Below are 24,638 nucleotides of genomic sequence, written 5' to 3' on the forward strand. Positions count from 1 at the left end.
GACTCTGCACTTGGCCTTAGTTTTCCGAGCCACACCTACCGAACCTTTTCTCCATGTCTTCGGATGAAGGAAAATCAGGCACAGGACATACTACGCGTGTTTGACCTCGTTCGTTCGTCCCGGCGGCAAAGTGTGGCGCCGGATAGGAATGAGAAGGGACCGATCGATGCTGGCAGGTCAATTCGGTTCTAGGTGCGGCATTGCCATCCATCTGTCCACGCCCCTGACGCACGCACGCTCGCAGCCAGACGACCGATCGACCCATCCATCCATCCACCCGTCCGTCCATCGATATATTATACCCGCACCACTAGCCGTCGCCCGCGCGCGCTCGCGTCGCCGTCGCACGGTCGCTTCATGCGCCGCGCGGGGAGATCCCATTACGTCCGTTCCTCTCGCGATTCGGGACGGGACCGGGACCGCGCGCGCTCTTGACTCGCCACGCACGGAGGAATCCGGGCCGGTGGTGGTAGTTTCACGTCACGTTGCGCGCGCCGCGCCGCCTCCGCGTGCGCGTACGTGATGGAGCGTCGATCTGCGGCGCGCGGGGCCGGGCCGGGCGGTGCACTGCTCGTCGGTGACGGTGACGCCGACGTCGTCCCTGCTGCAGCGTGCAGCCACAGTGCCAGGGAGGCGAGGACGGGCACGGGCGGGCCGGGCGTCGTACGCCGGCGCACCAAACTAATAGGCGTCGGCTTAAAGCTAGGCAGACGATCGATCGATCCTCGGCACCGTCCTCGCGTGTGTCCACTGGCCCGACGCCCGCCCCGAGATCGCGTTTGGTGAGCACTTGGACCCCGTTCGCTGTCCGCTCGCCACTTCGCTTGCGAGTTGAGTGTTGAGACGACGGGTGTAAAGCGCCGATCTGGTGGAGCTCAGAGTGAAGGGGCATGCCCACGCAGAGGACAGCAAGAAACAGACACGGAATTTCAACCCTTCTATTATTGTGGACTCTGCCACTTGGTGGATGAAGTAGCCTGCCTGTTTTCTATTAAAAAAATACGAAAACCATACTGTAGACCGTACAATATAATCACTATGTTTACACTTTTAGAAGACAAATTAGAGGAGGCGGATTTGCCTTGTAGATGTGTATAATTATGTTATATAAAGAGAGTATATGATGGAATTTTAACCAAAATCACTATTTTTATGGTTTTTTTTCTCTTAAGGGTACATGCATTTGCACTCCATAAACATTTTTATAGCTAGCTTCACTCCTGCTCACATCATGTATATAGCCAATACATGCAGCTTCAGTTACAATTACAAGTCATAGTCACGTAGTACAACTCCATCATCTAATAATTGTCATTGAAAACTCTTATATATATATAATGGAATGATGATGACGACCCATGATGATCGTCCATTTTGAACTGGTCTAAGCTATATACTACTCTCCTATATACTGTACAGTACACCGGTAGTAGTATAACTGTACAAGATATGCTCCGTGTGCGTCATAGATTCCGTACTTGCACAACATGTGGAGACCGGGGGTAGCGTGTACGGTAGCAGCAGGGGCCAGCGAGGTGGCGACCATATAGAACTGCAGGAGCAGACAGGGCGATATAGAGCGCGCGATTTGTATGCGGTATCTTACTACAGAAACCACTGTTGCCGAATCAGGGGATGATCAGACGAAGCAATACAAATTAAACTCCGCACATGTCAGATCGTAATCGCCGAAAGATATCTCGCAGAGCCCCTGCCAGGGCCGTGATTAGTTTACGACTAAAATAGGTTTTGGGTAATGCACCCGACAGCTGGAGCTGCTGTTGGCCAACCTGGAGTAGTCTCTCTCTCTCCGACGTACGTTTCCATACTACACCCTTTTTTAAGTCAATCATGCTGCATTTTGCATACAAAACAATCCATGTTTCCATACAAATAAGCAGCAGCATTTGACTCCTCGATCAGGAATCCGGTAATGTGTGTGTATATATATAGTCCAATCCACATCTCTCACCGTTGTTACCTGCTCTGCTCCATCGTATATATATACGTGCGATTTCTTTCTTGATTATATTTTTATACAAATATTCTCTGCGTGCCCAAGTCAAAGACTAGAGGTGAGCTTTTAACCTAACAGCATAATATGATATGGTTGTGTGTGGGTGATGAACTGATGATGCATGGGATTAGTACTGGATCAGCATCGAGATCTTGGAGGTGGAGAGACGTTGCCCTGCGCCCCTGCACCACCGGCCGTCGTCATGCATATCCCTAGCTTTCCGAGCTGTATCCGCCAGGGGGATCGGAGAGAGGTGCCGGTGGTGGCTCGCTAGGGGCGGGCATGCTCGATCTGGATCACTACAAATAATTGGTGACTAGCTAGCTAGCTCAGCAAGACATATTAACTACCTAGTTGTCCATGGATTAGTTTGGATTATTGTGCTAGACTGCTAGTGGCTGGTACTTTTTTTCCTTTCACTAAGCTACTAATTGGTTGGGAAAAGGTTGGTTTTGTCTAGTTATTATGAGTTAGATCTCGTTCATGTGGAATACATGCATGATAAAGAGGACCCGGCGTGGCCCACGCGCAACAAATTAAAGAGTTGGGAACCAGCGGTGTGTATAGGGGGTGGATAATGAACTAATGGAACTTTCTTCTCATGTTTTCTTTGTAGTTAATTATTAATTATAGTTTCTTGTTTGTTCGAGACCCAATTAACTTCAATATGAGTTTAACAAGCAGCATGGGCGGGGTTTGGTCGAGGTAAACATGCGGGACACTAATGGACACGATGGACTTTTGCTGTTGATCAGGCAGGCGTTTTTTTTTTTTTTCTTTTGGTGCCAATCCGGAGATAGAGAGTCAGCGAGCACATGGCGCTCTGCAGAGAACCACGGTGGTACGTGCGAGTACCACGGTAATGTCGGGTCCCTGCCCTTCCCTCCCCTCTTGATCTGTCCTTTGCTCCTCTGGACCGGAGACTAGTAGAGCCATGCACTCGGATCTGCATCTCGATCGTCCCCTGTCGTCTCCGGTGGGTGCGCGGTGTGCACGCGTCTGCGTCTGCGCGCGTCCAGCCAGCCGGCGCTGGCCATGCGTCTCTGGCGCGTCCTAAGGACTACGCTAGCTTGTATCCACACGTGGGACAGTAGGGTATTCAGAATTCAGCACGGAACTAATTCAAACCCACTGCGAGTAGTAGTGCCAATATCTGTTTGAGCTCATCATTAGCGCTTCTAGAACCTGTATTTATAGAGCCATAGCGTGTTCTAGTAGTCCAAGCCATGCAGGGGCGCGGTGCCAACTGCCAACGAGGAGAAGCATGCATGCACGCACGACGAACTCGCGCGTGTGCGCACACAGCGCGCGAAGCCGTGCCGTACCGAAGATCCGACGTCCGTCCTGCACTCCTGCTGCGCGCGCGCACCAGGCACACAGCTGCTCCGGTCGCCGGTCCGTCGTCGGCGTCGGCGCACGCAGCCAGCTAACTGCATGCGACGTGTCCTGGATCGGATCTCTTCTGTGTGCATGCGCCCAGGCCCAGCTAGCAGGCATGGCGGCCGCTAGCTGCTCGATCGAGCGCCCACTTTTGCCACGTACGACGCGCACGGATGATGGATGATGCATACTTACACCTACAGCTCGATGGATCGACTGTATTTATTACTGCTGGGGATTGCTTTTAATTAGCATGCATATGATGCATGACCCGACCAGCTAAGCTGACAGTCGTAGCGGCCATTGCTCCGATCAGTCATCAATCATTGTGATTGCTCGACTCGCCAGCTGCTCCAATCCAGTCCACTTCCAGTGTGATTGTTCTTCAATGCTAGCTGATCGATGAACCGGTACAGAGACTACAGAGATCCTGTATAGGTACAGCACATGCATCGTTTTAGTAGTAGTACGATCGAGCATGTCTACTGCACTGATACTGTACTGCACTTTATATATACATTGCAATGGTCCCCAAATATAAAAGAACATATTAAAAAACAAAAGAAGCCTTATATATCCATATCTCTGTGGACGATGAAGATACACATCATGCATGTCCATCGATCCGATCATTTATTTGCAAGCTCATACAAAATGCCGCGTACACCGCCCGGTACCTGCTGATATAATATACACGGTAAAAAGTTACGTATCTAGAAAAAAAATCATAATGACTTAAAATTCAGAACGAGAGGAGTTGAATGCAATTTTAGATCTCCTCAAAGAGATATTATCTTAAATTCAATTAGATTTATAGAAAATAGTAGCAACATATATGACTGTAGACAAGTCTACTATGAAAGTACATCCCACGGTGAATCTAATTAATATAATACTAATCCCATGATGAATTTAATATAATACTTATTAACTATGATAAATATTCATTAGTATCCTTTATATAAATTTGACCAACTTCAGATTATTTGATCTAGCACTAGCTATATTCTAAAATTGTATCATTTGTAGGATGGAGGGAGTATATGTTTCAGTAGGCACAGCTGGCTCCTACTGTACCTTTATATCCTTTTCTTGCATTGGACGCCGGCGGAGGGTTGTGTCCATTTTACAACGGTGTAAAGTGCAACAGATACCGAGTGTGGGCTTGTGGCGCATCCATGGACCGATCCTTTCTGCTAGATTTAATCACCGCGCGCTCGGATGCATTATAACAAAATAAAGAAGAGATGGAGTATATAATAAGGTCAAGGGTCATGCTTCTCCATTCTAGATGGAGTATGCCCTTTGTTAATTGTTAGGGATAAGTTCGTGTCGTTGTCAGTTTGCAGTTTTTGTGTCGTGACTAGGATGCAAGTTCCACCTCTTTTTTGTGTTATATTGGGTTGTTCCAAAACTTGCTAATAAAGTAGTGGTTGATTAATTTAGAGGGGAAATAAATGAGCTAACTAGCTTAACAAAAAAACTATTGGTTGCCCACTTGTGTATTGCCACCTGTGACATACTCCATTCCCTGAATTCTAAGAATTTTGCAACTAATAATAAGAGTATATATATGATTTATCTCCATTCGGACAGAGAAATTAAAGGGAATGCAAGTACTACTAGCATGCCGGAAGCTTCCATCCAAGCTTCCTGTCTGAATATTTTTATGTCCCGGAACCTAACGATCCAGCTGTACAGTTCCGCAGTACGGTTACTGTCCCCGTCTCGCGGTGCAGGCACACATCATATCCCCGCGCCGCGCATGGCCCATGAGCGCCATTAAACAACTCTGCTCGCTCGCTCGCATGCACCTACAGATAATACCCTCCTGATCGACCTAATCATCGCACGAACGTCAACGAAGCACAGCCATGCAACAATGCAATGCATGCATGCATTATCGTCGGTGTGTGTAGCTATAGTGACGAACTGACGAATAGACGACGATGGTCTCCGGCCCTACCGCTAGCAATTTGCATTGCTTGCAGAAGCAAGGCAGCTCTCGACCGCTCACTAGCTCGTGGTCAGTGGAGACTGATATATAATTGCCACGTACTGACGTACTCTTTGCTGCCATTATTTGCAACAAAAGCGTACTAGTTTTTTCGTCCGATCGTACTCCCTCCTCCATTATGTGCCAATGGATCAGCGGAGAGAATATATACAATCTCTTCCGATCGGCGGCGTGATTTGTCGGTTGCGTCTCGTGGTGGACGTCGTCGTCGCCGCCGCCGTTGAGATGATCCGGCCGGTCCGGGCATGTGGCTGCATGCATACGCTCGCAGATGCAGGGTGTCCCTGGTTCCGGGGTCGGAGCGGTTGCGCGGCGTCGCGGATGGCCGGCAACTGTGTTGCGCGGCTGGGGGACACGACGGCACTGCTAAACTGCTAGTTGCATGCATGCAGATGCTTGCATGCAAATGCATATGACCACCATTATTTGTTCCATCCATCGCCGTCTGCATCTGCATGCATGCAATCGTTTCATCTTTCACTACCGTACCGTACCATCGATTTTTCTACGTATTACGTAGCGAACGTACGTATATGGATACAGGAACAGGATATACGTACTGTATGCACGTACTATACGTGCAGGTACGGAACTGTCTTTGCACTCGATCGATCTTCTGCACAGCTAGCTGTTCCACACAGGAGAGCCGCTCGTACGGAGTTTGCGCGTGCGACACATTCATTAGCGATCGAACTCGTACACACACACGCACGAGCGCCATGAATAGTCCATGTCCATGAATGATGGATGGGAAGGATGAGATTGAATGGAACGGGCCATACATATATCTACCTCAATTAAGAGCGCTGATTGCATCGTCACGACTGCCAGCCCTAATTAAACTTTCTTCCCCGTCCGGCCTGTACTGCTGTACCGACCCACCTGGCGACCCATGCTCATCATCAAATTCGCTAGCTGCTACCTGACGACGGTTTGATGACTTGATGGCCTAGCTAGCATAGATAGGACGATGGCACAGCAGCAGTATCTTTCTGAATTCGATCGGCGTGTCGTCGTTCATCAGTTCATGTGCATGCATCACTGCTCCGAGACTAATACCAGTCAGCCAAGCCAGCCAGGGTCTTCAGTTCTCGATCACACACATGCATTGCCACTACTCATTAACACTCTAAAACTTGTTTGGTTTAAACCCCAGCTTCTTCATTGTATTTGCCGAAAAGTGGCCCATCACTTCGCTTTTGCCGAACGGACGGGCTAAACGACCCAGGTAAAAAAAAAAGGTGATCACGCGGTCCGCCAGCCGGCTCACACGCGGCAACACGTACGATAGTTTTCTCGCCAGCAAAAAAAGGAGCCGATCAGGCCAGAGCGAGCGAGCACAGGGGCGCCGCTGCGCCGACCAATGGCTTTTGTGGGCGAAATGGAAACGCTCGAACGCGCGGTCGCGGTCGCGTCTCGACACGGCAGTCGGCACGCGGCGCGCCGAGGGAAACAAAATGCGAGGCGGATCCGGGCGGGTGGAGACTACTGGTGGATCGGGCCATCGATCGGGCACATCCCTGTCACCACCAAGTCAAAATTCAGCGGTGGTGCCGGTGCGGCGGGGGGTCGGAAGAGCAGAGCTGCCGAGAGCAGGCAGGGAAACTGGGGCCTTGTTTAGTTCACCCTGAAAACTAAAAAGTTTTCAAGATTTCTCGTCACATCGAATTTTGTGGCACATGCATGAAACATTAAATATAGACAAAAACAAAAACTAATTAGACAGTTGAGTTGAAAATCACGAGACGAATCTTTTGATCATAGTTAGTCCATGATTAGATAATATTTGTCACAAACAAACGAAAGTGCTACAGTGACATCGAGACGGACCGCGCGGTGACGTCTCGGCCAGACTGGCTGCTGCTGACCCCCGGGACGCCGCCCCGCCGGCCCCCGAATCATTCATGCATTCCATTCCAACGTACACATCCGCGGGCGTCACTCGAGATTCCCTCCTGGGCTCCTGCTGCTAGCTGTTCTAGCTATTCTACCGCGCTCGACGTATCCCTGTCGAGCTGAACAAAAAAAAATATTGATGAAGACGACGGGCAGTTACATTTACTCGGTCATCAGTCGGGTCAGGTGGACGCACCTAGTCACCTAACGATAATACTACTATTGTCGTGAACGATATATATACAGCGAGGTTTATTTATTTGCTTCACTCGGTGAAAAAAAGTCATGTACATATGGCAGCTACTCACCGGCCAGGGCCAACCACTCCTTTTGGGGAAGGGCTGGTTGCTACATGCATGCAAAATGTGATTCATCCACTGTTTTTTTTACGCTTTTTTTGGTCGATCTCTGCTATGTAGTATGTGAAACTCACGTAAACACCAGTTGTTGGAAACTCATGTGCTACATGTTTCCGCGTGTAGGAACTTTTAGCGCAGGGCCTCCATCTTTCGACGGAATTATTACTACTTTGACATGGATCCGGACTCCAATGAGGCACTGACCCACCGTCGAATCCTGAGGCTAGGGCTATATGGGCGGAAAAACCATCCAACAATGAAACTGACCCCTCAGTCCCGACTCAGCTGATTTCTTATTATTATTTTCTACTACGTTCACACGTAGATGCATGTATGTATACACCCTACACTTATGGTTTTTTGACCATCTTCAAAATGGTGAGCCAACAAAACTTGGAATATCGGAGTCACTGTGGACGCTTTATTATTGACAAACACACCACATATTACTAAAAAGACAACAGCTTTCAATCCTAAAATAATAAACACAAAAAATACAAGCACTGTTTGACAAACACCATTAAAAAATATTTAAATCCTACAATAATAGACAGAGAAAAATATGAACACTCAGTGAGGAACTTGAACTCAAGTGGTCAAGTTGTACCATGAAATATCCAACCAGCTTGAGGTCAGTTCATATGGTCCTATGAGCATCTTCCAAAGATTGAGCCAAGCAGATCTTAAAAACGATGAAGACACCACAAACGCTTAAGACGTTGTGTACCACTGAAATAACAACGCATAGATTCTAAAACAATAAATATAAAAAGATATACAAGCACTAAGTCAAGAACTTGAACCCCACCGTATAGTTTCTACCATGAGAAATCGAACCAGCTAAGGTCAATTAATATTTTTCGTTTATTTAGTTTTTTTAACAATTTACAAAATTTAGTTTATCCAGCTATTACCCGTTTTTCCAATATTCATAACCTAAGTACGGGTGATATCGATATCTCGGTTATTATTTAGGTTTGGTGTATGTACTTCCGCAATGTCGAATTGAAGGAGCTTTGTCATAAATCAAATTGCTGTATCTTGGACCAACTTTATTTATTAAAAAATTACACTAACATTCCAAGTTCAAGTGAATACACAGCACCATATATTTTAAGTTGCATCTTTCTACATATTTAGATAAATTTTACCTATGGCAAAGATAAAATGACATCTTATTTGAAACGGGCAGAGAAGATTTATTAAAATAAAACCCGAGTCAACCGAACCACACATAAACCAATTAGCCCGCCATACACGACACGCTAGTCTCAACCAATCTTTTAAAAGAACTTAATCTGTTCGCAGATTCTTTTTATTTTCTCAACTTGAGCATCGAATGGTCTGTGAAATAATGCACCATTTTCCTGTTTCTAATGCATCCATTTGCATACACTCCTAAAAATTATGTAACTGTGCAATTTTCAAATATCTAACACAACAGCAACACTTCAGCATGTCTCAAAAGTGGGGGGAAAAAAAATCTAACCTAGATAAAGAAAAAAGATTATTGTGGTCTCTCTGTTCCTGTTCGGACTGTCATTCCACTATGAAAAAGGTCACCGGCCAGTGCAGTGGCCACCGAGGGGAGCTGCGGTACAGTACATGTACCCGACCGTGCGTTTGCCCGACGAGACGAGACGAGCGACCTCACCGTCACCGGCCTTGAATCCATCCATCCATCCATACACGGCTTCGTTCTCACTGACCACTGACCAGGACAGGTCAGGGCCAGGCAGCACAGCACCTCTCGCTCTCGCCGGCGCCGCATCGCCTCGCACCTCTGGAAATCCGAGTGGCGTTGCCATCCCCCAGTCCCCCACCCTCCTTCTCCCTGGAACACGTGGACGTGGAACCGCGCAACCGTACCGTACCGCGCTTTTCCGCATCCGAGGCCCGCCCCCACCTCCGCTCCGCCAGCGCTATATATGGCCATGGCTTCGAGCTGCCACCTTGGGTAGTTAGAGCAGACTTGAATCATCATCCCACTGTGCTCTCATCTCCACAGCAGCTGAGCAGAGTCAACCACGCACCAACCAGTTTCACAAGCACCTGCCGCGGGACGAAGCAAGGAATCGGGCAGCGCAGCAGCGGCATCGTCGCGATGGGCGTGCTCTTCTCATGCCCCGTGGAGGAGGAGGAGGACGTGCCGGCGGGAGCTGCCCTTCCGGCGCCGGAGGGCGGCGGCGGCGGCAATGCCGGCGTGGAGCCGACGGCCCTCAAGCCGTCGTTGGCGGGCTCCGGGAAGCTTCGGTTCGAGCGCTCGCTCGGCAGCCTGATCAGGCGGGAGCAGCAGAGCCCCAGCGCGCGCCTGCAGGTGGACGCCGAAAAGATCCCCGCCACGTCGTCGCGCGCCACCGTGGCGCCCGTGCCGCTGGTCATGCCCAGGGAGCTCGCGCGGACCAGGTTCGCCGACGCCGCGGCTGCTGCGGCCGCGCCGGAGAGCCCCAAGCACGAGGCGGCGGCCGTGACGGTGCAGAAGGTGTACAAGAGCTTCCGCACGCGCCGCCGCCTCGCCGACTGCGCCGTCGTCGTCGAGCAGAGCTGGTGCGTGCGCCGCCCTTCCTACACATGATACTTCTTCTTCCTCTACTTCCAGAATCCGCGCCCGCATTGCGCCGCGTTCGTGTGCTTGCTAGACGCTGACCTGTGCGTCTCGATCGATGCGATTCCTGCAGGTGGGAGCTGTTGGATTTCGCGCTGCTCCGGCGGAGCTCCGTCTCTTTCTTTGACATCGAGAGGCAGGAGTCGGCGGTGTCCAAGTGGGCAAGGGCAAGAACCAGAGCTGCCAAGGTTCGTTTCGCATCATCTTGCCGCCTGTCCAACTTGTCCTCTTTCAGCAGTCCCAGTTGTTTGCTTATGAGATTATTAACAGCATTTGAAATCACATCGAATTCAGGTTGGCAAAGGGTTGTCCAAGGATGAGAAGGCCCAGAAACTTGCGCTGCAGCACTGGCTCGAAGCTGTGAGTATTTAGATATATTGCTGTCAGTTAGGCCGTCATGTGAAGCATGTGCTCATCTGAAACTCTGAAATTTTACGAACAGATTGACCCGCGCCACCGATACGGTCATAACCTTCACTATTACTACGACTGCTGGCTGAGGTGCGAGAGCAAGGAGCCATTCTTCTACTGGTCAGTGTCCTTATCTGAACTGAACATGATTTGCATCTTCTTCTATATATTTCGTCAGTTATTGAAATCTGACTTTCTTCTGATTGCCTTGTTCAGGCTGGATGTTGGAGAAGGCAAGGAAATCAATCTCGAGCGGTGTCCGCGGTTGAAGCTTCTGAGCCAGTGCATCAAGTACCTTGGTCCGGTAAGCCTACACAAATAATTTCAAGATGGTATCTCGAAAGACTCCTGCTGGAAAAAAACCCCCAGAAAATAACGATCCAAGCTGTACTTGTGCAGAAAGAAAGAGAAGAATATGAGGTTGTGATTGAGGACGGCAAGTTCATGTTCAAGAAAAGCAGGCAAATCCTTGACACATCCGGTGGAGCGAGAGATGCCAAGTGGATCTTTGTTCTAAGCACATCCAAGAATCTGTATGTTGGACAGGTAATTTTCAGCTGCCTTGGTGCTGCCAATACACAAAATAGCTTTTTGGTTCACCATCTCATCATGTAAACTAACATTGTCCATGAATCTCAATTGCAGAAGAAAAAGGGCACATTTCAGCATTCAAGCTTCCTCGCTGGAGGAGCTACATCTGCTGCTGGTCGACTAGTTGTCGAAGATGGAATCCTGAAGGTACAAATCTGCCTAATAATACTACTACATAGTAACATCTAGTGGTGCTGAACTGCTGATGCAATTCCTTTTTTTTTGTTCAATTTAAAACTTGCCAGATAATAACAAAACCCTGATGCATCTGATGTTTTTTTTTTCACAGGCTATCTGGCCACACAGCGGGCACTACCGCCCAACCGAAGAGAACTTCCAGGAATTCCAGAGCTTCCTCAAAGACAACAATGTCGACCTCACTGATGTCAAGGTGAGCACTCTTCATAGATGTGCCATGCTTCAAAATTTTTGCCTGTTGTATTCAGCATTCTAAACTGTTCCGACGTCAATGCTGCAGATGAGCCCAGATGAAGACGATGAGGAGTTCTGGAGCAGGCTCAGAAGCATTCCCTCCGACTGCTGCGCCGCTGCTGACAAACCTGAACAAGATCAACAGGCCGCAGCTGAAGAAACCAACCCTTGCCAGGCACCTCAAGAAGTCACTGAATCGAGCGCACCTGACGAAGTCTCTCTCTCACAGCACGAAGAAACCAGCAAGAGTCTCAGTCCCACTGCAACTGTCACGAGGCAAGATTCATCAGAGGACGCCGAGACCTCAACGTCCAGCCACCGTGCCTCCGTGTCCGACGATAGTCAAGCGGAGAACCACGCCGCCGCTGCCGCCGCCGATGACGACAACACGGCCGTGCCGAGGGAGAAGATCCTGCAGAGGATCAGCTCGAAGAAGGAGACCAAGTCGTACCAGCTGGGGAAGCAGGTGTCCTTCAAGTGGACCACGGGCGCGGGGCCCCGAATCGTGTGCGTCCGGGACTACCCGTCGGAGCTCCAGCTCCGGGCGCTGGAGCAGGTGCACCTGTCGCCGCGGGGCGGCGCAGCTGCCGCCATCGTCGCTGGGGCCGGCAGGGCGGCGTCGTCCCGGTTCGCGTCGCCGCAGCGGTGCAGCAGCCCGGTGGCGGCGAGAGGGCGCCGCGAGCTGCTGGCGCCGGGGGGATGCGGCAGGGCGTCGTCGTCACGGTTCGCGTCGCCGCAGCGGTCGCGCTGCGAGCCGCTGACGGCGAGGGAGGCGTTCCGGACGCACCTGATGGCCAGAGGTTAATCTGATCGGATCAGCCATTCAGCAAAGCAACCGATGGATGGAGATTGGAGAGACAGTTTCATTTCGTTTCTTTTCTTTTCTTGTGCATAGAAGAAAGAATAAGATGGGAGTGAAAAATTGCTTCCCGTGTAGATCTTGTAGAGCGCTACACATACGTGAATACGGAATCAATACAGAATTCTTTCATTCTTTTGGTATCCTGATTATGATGATGAAATAATGCAGCCTCTAATCCCATGCTAGTGCCTTGACTCTGAAACTTTGTGCAGCTGCGTTTGTTAAATTAATTATTTTTATTTTTATTTAATATTTTATGTATGTGTCACATATGATAGAAAATTTTGTTTTTTTTTTAATTTTAGGTGTAACTAAACCAGGCCTGATTTTGGTGTATACATGCGTGCAAAATGTGTGTTTGACAAGTAGAGGCCATACAACACAGTACACTACATTAGGCCAGTCTCAGTGGAAGTTTCATTTGAGTTTCATTCACATTAAATAAGCTGCCACATAGGCATTTTGGATGACATGGCATTGTATTTAAGAAGAGAGAGATGAAATGAGATGAAACTCTCTTGGCATGATTACCAACTCTCTATGAGTCTTGAAATTAAATGCCTATGAAACCATGGAATGAAACTCTCCATTGAGAGTGGGTGTTCATCCAAGTTTTATTTCATTTCACATGACATGGCAACCTTGGAAACAGCGCTATGAAACTCCCCACTGAGACTGGCCTTAATAATTTTTAAAAAGTGACCTTGCACAAATCTTAAGAAAATCAATCCTATCTAGGGATAAGAATTTGATTACGTACATTGGGTTTAGGGTTTAGGGTTTAGGGTTTAGGGTTTTGTGATAAAAAACATATTTCAACATTCAAACCTCTATTTTTACACCACTCTCTTCATTAAATACGGTGCCACATTATTATATTTAATGTCCATAAACTATGATAAAACACCATTGAGATTGGCCTTATAAAAATTAAAGTCTATCATGTACGGGTATATCATCCTAGTCCCTAAACTAAAATGACCGTTTAGGTATCTAAGCTTGTTCAGTTGTATCATCCTGGTTCCTAAACTTGAAAATCTCCTAAACTTGTTTTTAAGTCTCATCTGGGTCAAAACAGGACGCATCTATAAATTGTATATCGAAAAATAACTCATAACTTTTTTATATGAACTCAAATGAAGATAAACTTTATATTAAAATTATAGCCAACAACGCGACCTACAACTATGTAGTTAGTTAAAATCATTTAGGATCCCAAAATATTTATTTTTAAGTTTATAGTTTTTGAAATTTAAAAACATTTTTTGTGACGCTACAAATAAAAAATTCAACTACAAAGTTGTAGATCGCGCTGAGAGCTACAACTTTGATATAAAGTTTGTCTTCATTTCAGTTTATATGAAAAAGTTAAGTTATTTTTTGAAATAGAGTTTTTAAATCACTTTGTTATAACTAAATGACACTAAAAACTAAATTTAGAGATTGAGATAATACATCTGAACAAATTTGAGGATTTAAATGTGATCCCCATGTTTAGAGACCGGGATAACACACTTGAGTTGAGATCCAGACGACACATATGAACAAAGGACCTAAACGATTCAGATGAACAAGTTCGAGGACCTAAACAGTCGATTAGAGACAGACTTAACGAATAAATGGTCAATTTAGACGGATAAACGGTCGATTTAGAGTAATTAAGGATCGAAATGACACCAGAGAAATGACGGATGACGGATGTACGCTAAAATATAAATCGGCCATTCTTGGGACAAAATCATTCCCCTCGATTGGAAGGCACTTGATAACTTTAATTTTATTTAAGATCAAAACCTGATTAAAACATTTTAATTAACTGCTCATAAAGAACAGCTCTTTTTAAGAAATTTATTTATGTTTATAATAATTTTTAATATTTTAAAAAACAAGTTGATTAGAAAATTTAATTTTAGTATTGTTGGGGCCCTCTCAAAACGAGAGAACACCATCCAAAAATTAGCGTATGCTGCTATTTGTGGCGTGCACACGGTATTCTTTAGTAAAAGGCGAAAGAATAGTTCGCTTTGTGCTCACCACGCAGCTGCGTGCTTTGTAACGGCTGGCACCCGCCCTCTCATATAGCCGGCGCCCAGACTTGTCGCACTTCAGCTGGCGAGGTGGTGCTAAACAGTAGCAAGACAGCAAGCAAGCCTCTCCGCTTCCCACTTCTGTGCTGATAAAGCTACAGTCCCGCACGCCTCTCCACGAAAGCCCACCTCGGTCCGCTCCCGAGAGACAGAAGGCGACGGTCTCCCACTCTCCCTCGGTGGCCTTCGTTCCTCTGCGAGACAGAAGGCGACCAAACATGTGAAGTCGATGACACGCTGATAGTTTTTTCCTAAGCCAAGTAATCTTTCTAATAAAATACACTACTGTAACTTTGAAAAGATAATCATAGGTTTAGACTAATGAAACTCTCTTAGGGGGTGTTTAGTTCCATATAGAATCCAAAATGCAAAATGCCAACTACTTTGAAGTGATGAAATGTAAAATATCAAAAATTTCAGAGTAATGTTTAGTTCCACCCAAAATACAGAATTTATTGTCCTCATTAGACCCAAAATGGAGAATAACCATATTTTTGCATAGTGCTTAGTTCCATTTTGTAAAATAATGAACCAAAACCTAAATTTATTAGGGAAAAAAGAGGAACTAAACACCCCTTAATTTCAACTAGTTTCTTTCCAGAGAAAATAGTATCTACACCCTTTGTCCAGGAATGTGCATGTAATACGAAAATTCAACATGTTAATAAAAAAATTGCATTTATAATATCGAAAACAAGTGATTCTTCATTTTTCTGAAACAATCATTAGATTCTTCATGAGATGTATTTTCACAGTATATCGTTTGGTTACAAATATAGATGATATATTTGACCAAATTGGAGTAATTAATAACTCATCAAAAAGGCCGCGCCCCCGCACGTCACGAATTCAGTGGCACATTTGCCGAACCAACCCCTAAATTTATACATCCACAGCACAAAGATAATCTTCTTTCTTCTCCGGCAAAACTGAGAAGTGTCGACTGGATGGGTTCACTGGAACAAGCCACCATCGACTCCTCGAGCTTACAGCTACTCGCTAGACTGAACAAGCAACTGCCTCTCACGTTTTAGTTCAGGCACAGCGGCCGTCAACAATGAACCATCAGGTAGTCCTTCATGGGTTTCAGTCTTCATGTTTCCTCTTTCTTGCCCGATCTCTTTTCTTCTGCTCTTTTCTGGCTTCTACTTTCTCATCGTGTCCCTCGTCCCTGCTCCTCATCTTCGCCAGACGTCTTGCTTTGAACACCTGTTGTGTTTGCATATAGTTGCAATGAAGAACTCAGCGCCAAGGGAAATGAATGCGAATAGTTTGGGCAGGGGCTGGTCAGATTGCAAAACCAGCTGGTTATTTCAGACAGAAAAAAAAACTCTAGAAGTCGAACCTTTGTAATATCTTTAGTAACTTCTTTATCATTGCACTCATAGGCCTCCAACTGCTTCCCCACAACATCTTCTATCTCATGCAAAAGACATATATCTTTCTGCAGACACAACCGGATAGGTACGCACATTCCACAAAGACAGGCAGTTGTCAGACACGATGCAAAGGCAAAAACTGAAGCACTGTTCCAAGAAAATCATGTGTATGCTGCATCATTTAAATTTCTGAAATTGATCACTCGTCATACTAGCACTAGAGGGGAGAGGTACAACTCATTAACAGGCTTTTGCTACATACTCACTTTAGGCAACTAGAACTATTTCTTCAATAGGTATTGTTCAACCAACCTTCTTGTGAAGTAATTTTATATGTAACATCATCAGAAAATTAAGCTGGAGTTTTCTTTAAAATGATAGAATTCAGCAAACCTGTGTAACAAAGCTTATAGCAAGCCCTCCCCTTGAAGCTCTTGCAGTTCGTCCAACCCGGTGGATGTAATCACGTGGAGACCTACAATAAGTAAAAACAAGAACTTTAAAATGACAAAATTCAAAAAAAAAGTGTTGATAAATAATTTAAGATATTGCATATAAATTTAGTATAAACACACATTGGCATGTCATAGTTGATAACTAGATCAACTGTTTGGATATCCAACCCACGACTGCCCACATCAGTGGAAATCAATATGGGAACCTGGCCGGATTTAAACCGGTTAAGTGCTAAGAGCCGTTGTGCCTGAGACTTGTGAGAGTTCAAAGCAACAGCAGGATAACCAAGCTCTTCCAGCAGCAGATCTAAATATTGGCAGACACTGCAAAAGAATGGAAGAAGTTCAGGTACATGAGGCGATGACATCAAGCTTTAAAATGGATAATGTCTTACATCTTTGGTACAAAAGAAGATAACATTCCACACAAATCATCTACTTAAAACATAATCCAATGCAACTTTGGCTATAAGAACACCCCAGTGGAAAATGCCACAGATGCCTTGCCGAAGTTTGCAACATCCTCAAAAAAAAAAAAAAATCAATGGGTATTTCTTAACTTTTAAAGAGTTAAAAGAAATGGTGACAGAACATATCTTAATTTCTAGCACATAATACTGATAATGTTTTAACTAAATAATGAGAAAACACACAACCAGGAAGATTTCTGATTCTACACAACATTAGCAATGACTAGTTATTGTATGGGAGAGCATAGTTTCAGGAAACTCATGTTTAGGTACTTAGAAGAGCATACTTGCATTTTGAGACAAATACAATGGCTGAACGGATAGGGTCTTCCTTTTTTTCCTTCATAATTGACAGAAGATACCAAAGATGGAGCTCTTTCCCCTGAGGAGGGACATGAATGTATTGTTGCTTTAAGGTCTCTACTGTCTTGAACCCTTCATATGCTTCAAAAAAGTATGATTTGTTGCCGGAAAGTTCAAGCAATGATCTCAGATTGTCTGACATCGTTGCTGAAAACAGGAAGGTTTGCCGTTTCTTTGGTAAACAGCCAAATATGACACGAAGTTCCTCTTCAAAATTAACATCTAGAACTCTATCCGCCTCGTCCAACACAAGAAACTGTGATACAAAAGGTAACCACTTCAGTTATCCAGAACTAGCAAAAGATCGTAATGGAACATTTCTTAGGGTACAGTTTATGTGTTAGTACAATAAAAACATAGATCACTCAAACGGATGTCCCTATCTGGCACTAACACTCAACAATAAACCAACACAACCTCACCTCCCAGGGATGAAAGACTGAATCTGCCTGTTCCTATCATAAACAATAGCATGCATAATTTGCATCAATCCTGGAATATGCACCGCAGCACCGGTAACATATTTACTTTGTGATAGTATCAATGAACAATATGAGGCCTTCAGATACACAACAAAAGGTCCTAATTCTCCACCAAGAACATCTACATGTACCCAAAACAGTGTGCCTTGGGGGCATATAAACCAATTTAAGCTACTGACTTTTATCTCTAAGGAAAGTCAGAGAAAGACCGATTTATGAATTGACTGCTAAAACAAATAAAGCAGGATGCCCTGCTTCTATACAAGCAGACAAAGGTTTGTGATCATTACATTGCAATAGAACATGTCAACTATATTTTGTAATTTGGATACACAAAACTCACTAAGAATATAAGTGAAGAAAGCAGAACAACAAGAACATACATTTTGAGCAAAGAGTAGAAGTGCACAAAGGCATCCCCGGCAACAGTAATGTATGTGTGTTGATGCTAAAAGGGAAATCGCATGCCAACCTTGGTTCGAGCGAATACTTTGGCAAGGTCAGGATCGTCTTTGACGAGCGTGGCAATGCGGCCTGGGGTGGCGACGACGACATGGGGGCGACGCGAGAGCCCCTTGGCCTGCGCGAGCGAGTCGAAGCCTCCGATGGCCGCGAGGCACCTGAGTCCGAGCGGCGCCCCGAGCGCGCGGAACTGCTCGGCGAGCTGCGCCGCGAGCTCGCGCGTGGGGGCGAGCGCGAGCGCGGCCACGCCGTAGGGGTCCTCCCCGAGGCGGTGCAGGATGGGCAGCGCGAACGCGGCCGTCTTGCCGCTCCCCGTCTCGGCGATCCCCAGCACGTCCTCCCCCGCGAGCGCGCGCGGGATGCACCGGCGCTGCACCGCCGTGGGGCGCCGCATGCCCAGGGCGTCGCACGCGTCCACCAGCCACTGCGACAGGCCGAGGTCCGCGAAGGTCGCCGGCGCCGCGCCGGACGCGGCCTCGACGTCATCGGCCTGGCTGGTCTCGGTCACGATGGTGGGAGACGGGGGGTGGTCGGCCTCGGCGGCGGCGGGTTCAGAGCTTGGGGGTTCCGGTTCCGGCTGGGGCTGGGGTTGCACCTGAGGCTCGAGCTTGAGCCTGGGTTTGGACTTGCCCCTGTTGGAGAATAGGCGGAAAGGCTGTGCCCCGCCATCGACCTCCATGCCGTGGCGCGCTGTGCTTACTATTCCCTACAATTCAGTTAACACCCAGCTAGACACAGCAGCAGCCAACGGTGACCGAGCGACGGAAGTGGCGTCGGAGAGCAGCAGCGCTGGAGACGTAGGTGATGAGCAGGAGCAGGAGCAGGAGCAGCTGCTCCACGTGATCGGCGTGGAGAAAGATGGAGAGGAAGCGGCCAGCGTCGGAAGGTTCAAGCGGGGAAGGCTGGCTAGGTTTAGGCCGGCGGCGCGGAGAGGTGGCGGGTGCCAGGAGGGGAAGAAGGCGGAGGATTGGAGAGGCAGAGCCGCCTGTGCTTAAGTTTGGGCCTGAGAGAGTTGTGCAGCCCACGTAGCTAGAAGCCTGCTAGCCCACGAAGCCGCAACGGCAAATCGCAGATGTATGGAAAGTCTTTTTGACTCCTGACGATTGTTCTAGACAACAGGACAGGTGCAACGCTATGTACCATACCATGATCCCATCAACACCATCAATTTTCCTCCCAAAAGAAAAATCAACATCATCAGTTTTCCAAATAACTTTACTCAAGACAGCTGCTAAGGAACGGTATTAAACATCAGCGTATGTATTCTGCATTTGTTCATACTCTGCTTTTACAAATCCTTGTTAAAGAAGAACGAGATCTGTATGTTCTGTCTGAATTTCCATGTCCACTTATTTTACATCAACTTCTGTAGCAAAACCCTAGGAAATTTCGGAGGACCCGCAGGATGTATATATCTACACTAGAACCAGGCAAAATGCAATAGAATTCAATCACAGTAACAAGTTAACAACCAACATCATTATTGTTCAACTTACATCAGGCAATAATCCAAAAACATCCTCTGGTAAATTTAGTATCCAGAGTTTACCCTTTTCTATGCTATTGAAGCATTATCCCAGACAAACTGCCATGTCAAATGTAATTGCACTGCTGCTGCTCCAAGAGATGATAACACGCTGAGAATGACAGCTGATCTAACAATTGGTGCGCTATCATTGTCAAGGATTTGTACTACCTACCTTCTCCTATGATAGTGAAATTTACACTGAAGACGTAAAACAATGCCTGATGGCATTTGATTGATAGCTTTCCTTTGAACTAACTGTGAAATCTGATTTCTGTGGTTTACCCTTAAATAACCTGCACAGGTGGATGATGTCACCTGTCACCCAACAAAAGCTATACGTAAAATTCTGTATGGACTTGTGGTTCTGTGCCTTGTGCTCTATGCCTGCACACGGCATGAACTTGAATAGCTTAACCCTGGTCAACTAGCAATTCCACATGACCATGATGAAAGCAGAGTGTGTTATAGATTACACAGGTCGAATATATATAGTAATTTCATAGTTTGATGGGCACACTATATCTTTACTTTGCTCTAGTGTAATATAAGTTTACTGACAAATTCATTTCCTACTTCAACTATTCTGGCAAAATGCATGTGACTCATGAAAACAGACAAGTTATGAAGCTATAGTGCTCCCCTAATTTAGTGGGGTACATAGAGCAGAGATGTTGCAAATTGCCCACTAAGTACACATTTTTGGACGTTTGAACTCTTGGAGAGTAGTACATAAACTACAAAAAAGAAAAGAAAAGAAAAGAATGGAGGGCACACAACTCAGATAAACATGAAACCAATTAAACATTCCATAACAAGAAATACATTGCGATGGTATGCCAAAAGACAAACCCTGGATGAGTTCCACTGAGTTCTGATGTGCCAGCCACTGGAAGAGCATATGAACACCAATAAATAAACAAAACGTGAACTCATGTGTCACAAGTTGCACGTATTAATTCCATCTTTGCAATCCCTTGTCAAGTTGTTGAATGTCTCAACTTGTGCCTTCGATCTGTAAAATACCTCAGTGTCCACAATCACCCTCATGTATGCGTCGAATGGCACTGGCTTACCCTGACTAAGCGTTGTTGTCTCATTGTACCATTCACTAGTGTTTGACCAGAGCTCCTTGTAATCATCAAGCAAATGGATATGGAAGTGTGACCTTAGCTTGTCGAAGTAGTTATAGAACGGCTCATTAGTTGCGATGTATAGATTTCTCCATGGCTTAACAAGCTTGGTCACCTTATCAACAAGTGCATCAGGCGATGTGTCAGAATCCAGGTTTGGATACATTTGCTTGTTCTGCGCCTTCCACCCTCGGACAACATGCAAGCCATCATAATCCCAATCCATCCTACCTGCAATCTCAGTCACAATGTTCATCAGCCTCTTCGACTTCCAAATAGCATACCAAGGCCTTTGAATGACTTTGGCAGCTCGCCCTTCGCAAACTCGGTACCAGTAATTCTCGGGCTCCTGGCCATTAAATTGCCTCCAGATGATGTTGCTCTTGTCCTTCTTCAGTTGCATCGGTGTTATCTTGTACGATGGAACCTTCCGCACTGTGATCCGTCCTGGACCCTTCTTCTTCTTCTTATCCCACCGCTTCCAATCCTTCAAGAAGTCCCCTTCCTCCACCACCGGCACACTCTCCTTCAAGTGCTCAAAATCAAAATAGTACCGGAAATCTTTCCCATCCACATCCTTCCCATCCACCGTGTGTGCCCCAGACAAACAAATATTCAGATCCATCACGAACGTCCGGTTGAGGAACTTGGCTTCACCGAGCCCACACAGGAAGCTCCAAATGAACTGGTTCATGCTCTTGCAATGGTCACCACCTCTCATATAGTACAAATACTTTCCCTTCTTGAACTCTGCCTCTGATCCGACGACGGGGATTGTGTCATTGATCTCCGCATCCACAGGCGGCGGCGACACACGGGGCCTCTTCGGGCCCTTAGGATACGGCCGGCGAGCTGCATTCGTCCCCGACCGGAACTTGCCGACGCTGACGATGTCAAGAGCGCAGCCATCGCCCGAGGCGAGGCTGAACCGGCGGTAATCCCTGTAGCGGCGCCACGACTTCTCCCGGCGGTTCCTGAACCTCCAGGCGACGTCGCACTGGCCGGGCTTGGGCCCGGGCACCGGCGTCTCGTAGCTGAGAAACACGATGGACTTGCGGAAGAAGGCCCTGGCATTGAACGCCTTGACGGCGGCGAGGACGCGCGGGTCGGAGCAGTTGAGCGGCGCGTCCGGGTCGCAGGTCCTGTTGCCCGCGGCGGCGGCGGAGGCGGCGCTGACGGCCGCGGCCGCGTCGTCGTTGTCGTCCCGCGCCGGTGCCGGGACGGCGGGGGCGGAGGAGGAGGAGTTGAAGTCCTCGCCGGTGGGTAGGAGCGAGTCGTCGGGGACGAGGAAGGTGGAGTTGGGGAGGACACGGGAGAGCGAGGTGGTGATGGCGGCGGAGGACTGGAACCAGGGGTCCGGCGGCTGGTAGGTGACGGCGACGACGGTGACGACGAGGACGGCGAGCACGAAGAGGGAGAAGCACACGTTGCTCGCCGCCTTGATGAGCGACTGCGAGACGGGAACGTCGCCGACGGAGCTGCCCGAGGAGGGCCCCCCGCTGCGGCGGAAGAGGGGCGAGTCCTCGCCACCGTCGGGGACGTCGTCCGTGTCGGAGGAGGACATCCTGGATGCCTGGATCTGGGACTGGGAGGGAGCGCCGCTGAGATTTGGTGAGGGGGACTGGGACTGGGAGATGGAGGTGGAGGTGGGCGCTGCTGCCCTGCCTGGTTGGTTGTGTCGGCGCCGCGCGGAGTTTTTTTTGGGAAAGAAAGATCGCGCACGCACACGGTGCAATTTCCCGTCTCCGTGTGCAGTGTGCTCTGTCCGGAAACGAAAGTTTGTGAGCGGGTGAGTCACTGCTGACTAGCACTACTCTTTGATGCTTCACTACGTTTTTAGCTCGATTGATTTTCGAGAAAGGACATACTCCGTGCTAATCTCTTCACTACGTTTTTAGCTCGATTGATTTTCGAGAAAGGACATACTCCGTGCTAATCTCTTAATACGAATCCTGCACCAAACCGCGGGCGTCCGCTAGGGCCACGTCGCCCGTTAGCCCTCTGACCGTTGGATCTATCCAGAACGCAAGCTGGACCGTTCGATCTGGGTCATAACGGGTCCGTTCCCGTTAAGCCGCAAACCCAATCGGTCAGGAAACATCACGAACCCGCTCGTGCTCTTGCCCTCCTCGCTGCTGCTCCACTGCCGCACCTCTTCCGCCTGGTGCCCGCCGCCGTCTACCACCCCTTCCTCCGGGCGCTGGATTGCCCACGACGACACAGTTTCCCGGCTCCCCTCGCGGACACCTACTCAGCCGCAGCGCATAGGCCATGTCAAGCGGCAGCCCATCGCAGTCCTCACAACCCCGGATTGAGATCGCCGCTCCCCACTCCTCGCAGCCGCGGTGGTGTCGCAGTCACGCGAATCGTCGACAAGGCAGCGCCGATGGCCTCTGCCCTGTGCCTGCTCGAGCTACGAGCTCGTCGCCTTCCCCTTGCGAGTCCATCGAGAAGGTGCCGTCCGCTGCTTGCAACCACAGTCCGGGGAGACGACTGGTCCGGTTACTCCGGTAATCCCTGGACGCAGATGACATGCATGAGGACGTCACTGGAGCTTTTGATTCACGGCGGTGCCTCTGGTTATATCGCCAACCATGCTCATAGCTGCGTCTTCACAGCCGGTGGAGCCGCGCCTCAGTGCTACCGTGCCAGCAATGCTGCCTTCAAGGTGTCTGACAAGAGGTACAACCCCACCTGACACGGTATGCTCCACAGTCCTTTTCCATCCCATCTACATGGACCTCAGGTAACTCACCTTCTCCATTTTATTGGTTTCATTATTTGATAATGAGTGCCAATGTAAGGGGACATCCTATAGATTGATGAAGAATTGATTTGCATGCAGGCCAACTACGTGAGACCAAGAGAGAAAAACCGTATTCAGTGCCAAAGAAACTCACTTTCAATATGTATGACCAAGTCCCAAGAATTTTCAGTAAACCACTCTATCAGACTAACTAGCAAGCTCATGGAATATGCAACATGCAACTTTAGGGAGTGTTTATATAGAAACATATGGCTAGGGGTAAAGATCACCTTAGTATATTATGTATGCTTTTAAAATCTTAAGTCTAATGAGATGATGGAAAATGCACACTCATTAGTTATCTAAGTATTAAAGTGCTAAGACAAAAAACTTTCTTGCTCAATTTCTTTGAACTATCCTTAGTCAAATTTTCCTCTCAATAAGCACTTAAGCAGACAGTTTTTGCATCTCTAAGTTAGTACAATTCTAAAATTCTAAAAATACGCACAAATTGAACTTCAAGTAGGATCAAATTTGCATAGATTTGACTACAAGTGTTTTTGAATTGTTATTACTGAGTTCTCTGGACTGGTCATTTTTAATACTGCCAGCTACTCCTCAGTACTATAATATAACTATACCCAGTTTATGGGAGGGCTGCCGGCTACAATATCCATCGAATCCACTCCCATCCAATCCATTCATGACGTGAGCAACCTTAGTTTGAAGATGTTAGTTCAATCAAGAATCACTTGTTGCCAATTTCATCTATAGCATATACGGATATACCTATCATCTAAATAACACTTGATGTTCCTTGGTCTGTAAATCCCCTTGCATACACTGCAGTGACGAGTTGAATTAAAGTATACAACCTATCATTTCCCTCTGACATTTCTAATTCGATATTCATTGGAGCTCTAGCGCCTCTGACATTTCTGATTCAGTATTCTTTAGAGCTTTATA

The 24,638-nt window shown here is 47.4% G+C and overlaps 3 protein-coding genes across 3 annotated transcripts; 1 reads left to right on the forward strand and 2 right to left on the reverse strand.

The window, feature by feature from the left end:
* LOC8063522 (IQ domain-containing protein IQM2) lies at positions 9,544-12,755 on the forward strand. Its single transcript, XM_002461037.2, has 9 exons — positions 9,544-10,216; positions 10,348-10,462; positions 10,569-10,634; positions 10,717-10,805; positions 10,902-10,989; positions 11,085-11,231; positions 11,331-11,423; positions 11,566-11,667; positions 11,755-12,755. Exons 1-9 carry the CDS (start codon positions 9,774-9,776, stop codon positions 12,511-12,513), a joined length of 1,902 nt encoding a protein of 633 aa, XP_002461082.1. The 5' UTR covers positions 9,544-9,773; the 3' UTR covers positions 12,514-12,755.
* Positions 15,362-19,246, reverse strand: LOC8079375 (DEAD-box ATP-dependent RNA helicase 36). The gene is made up of 6 exons (XM_002463195.2): positions 18,279-19,246; positions 17,249-17,580; positions 16,612-16,815; positions 16,430-16,511; positions 16,003-16,101; positions 15,362-15,866 (listed from the first exon to the last, which is right to left on the reverse strand). The coding sequence occupies exons 1-6, from the start codon at positions 18,945-18,947 to the stop codon at positions 15,744-15,746; spliced, it is 1,509 nt and encodes a 502-aa protein (XP_002463240.1). The 5' UTR covers positions 18,948-19,246; the 3' UTR covers positions 15,362-15,743.
* On the reverse strand, positions 20,395-22,700 carry LOC8063523. The gene has a single exon (XM_002463196.2). It carries the CDS (start codon positions 22,488-22,490, stop codon positions 20,733-20,735), a length of 1,758 nt encoding a protein of 585 aa, XP_002463241.1. The 5' UTR covers positions 22,491-22,700; the 3' UTR covers positions 20,395-20,732.

This window comes from Sorghum bicolor, chromosome 2 (assembly GCF_000003195.3).
Source record: "Sorghum bicolor cultivar BTx623 chromosome 2, Sorghum_bicolor_NCBIv3, whole genome shotgun sequence".
NCBI lineage: Eukaryota > Viridiplantae > Streptophyta > Magnoliopsida > Poales > Poaceae > Sorghum > Sorghum bicolor.

Bases quoted from the DNA above. Each gene is read 5' to 3' on its own strand.
- LOC8063522 (XM_002461037.2), top strand. From the start codon at position 9,774: ATGGGCGTGCTCTTCTCATGCCCCGTGGAGGAGGAGGAGGACGTGCCG. The intron at 11,232-11,330 runs GTAATTTTCAGC...TCTCAATTGCAG, and splicing joins AGAATCTGTATGTTGGACAG to AAGAAAAAGGGCACATTTCA. The intron at 11,668-11,754 runs GTGAGCACTCTT...TCAATGCTGCAG, and splicing joins TCGACCTCACTGATGTCAAG to ATGAGCCCAGATGAAGACGA.
- LOC8079375 (XM_002463195.2), bottom strand. From the start codon at position 18,947: ATGGAGGTCGATGGCGGGGCACAGCCTTTCCGCCTATTCTCCAACAGG. The intron at 17,581-18,278 runs GTTGGCATGCGA...TTTGTATCACAG, and splicing joins AAGTATTCGCTCGAACCAAG to TTTCTTGTGTTGGACGAGGC. The intron at 16,816-17,248 runs GTATGCTCTTCT...ATTCTTTTGCAG, and splicing joins GTATTTGTCTCAAAATGCAA to TGTCTGCCAATATTTAGATC.
- LOC8063523 (XM_002463196.2), bottom strand. From the start codon at position 22,490: ATGTCCTCCTCCGACACGGACGACGTCCCCGACGGTGGCGAGGACTCG.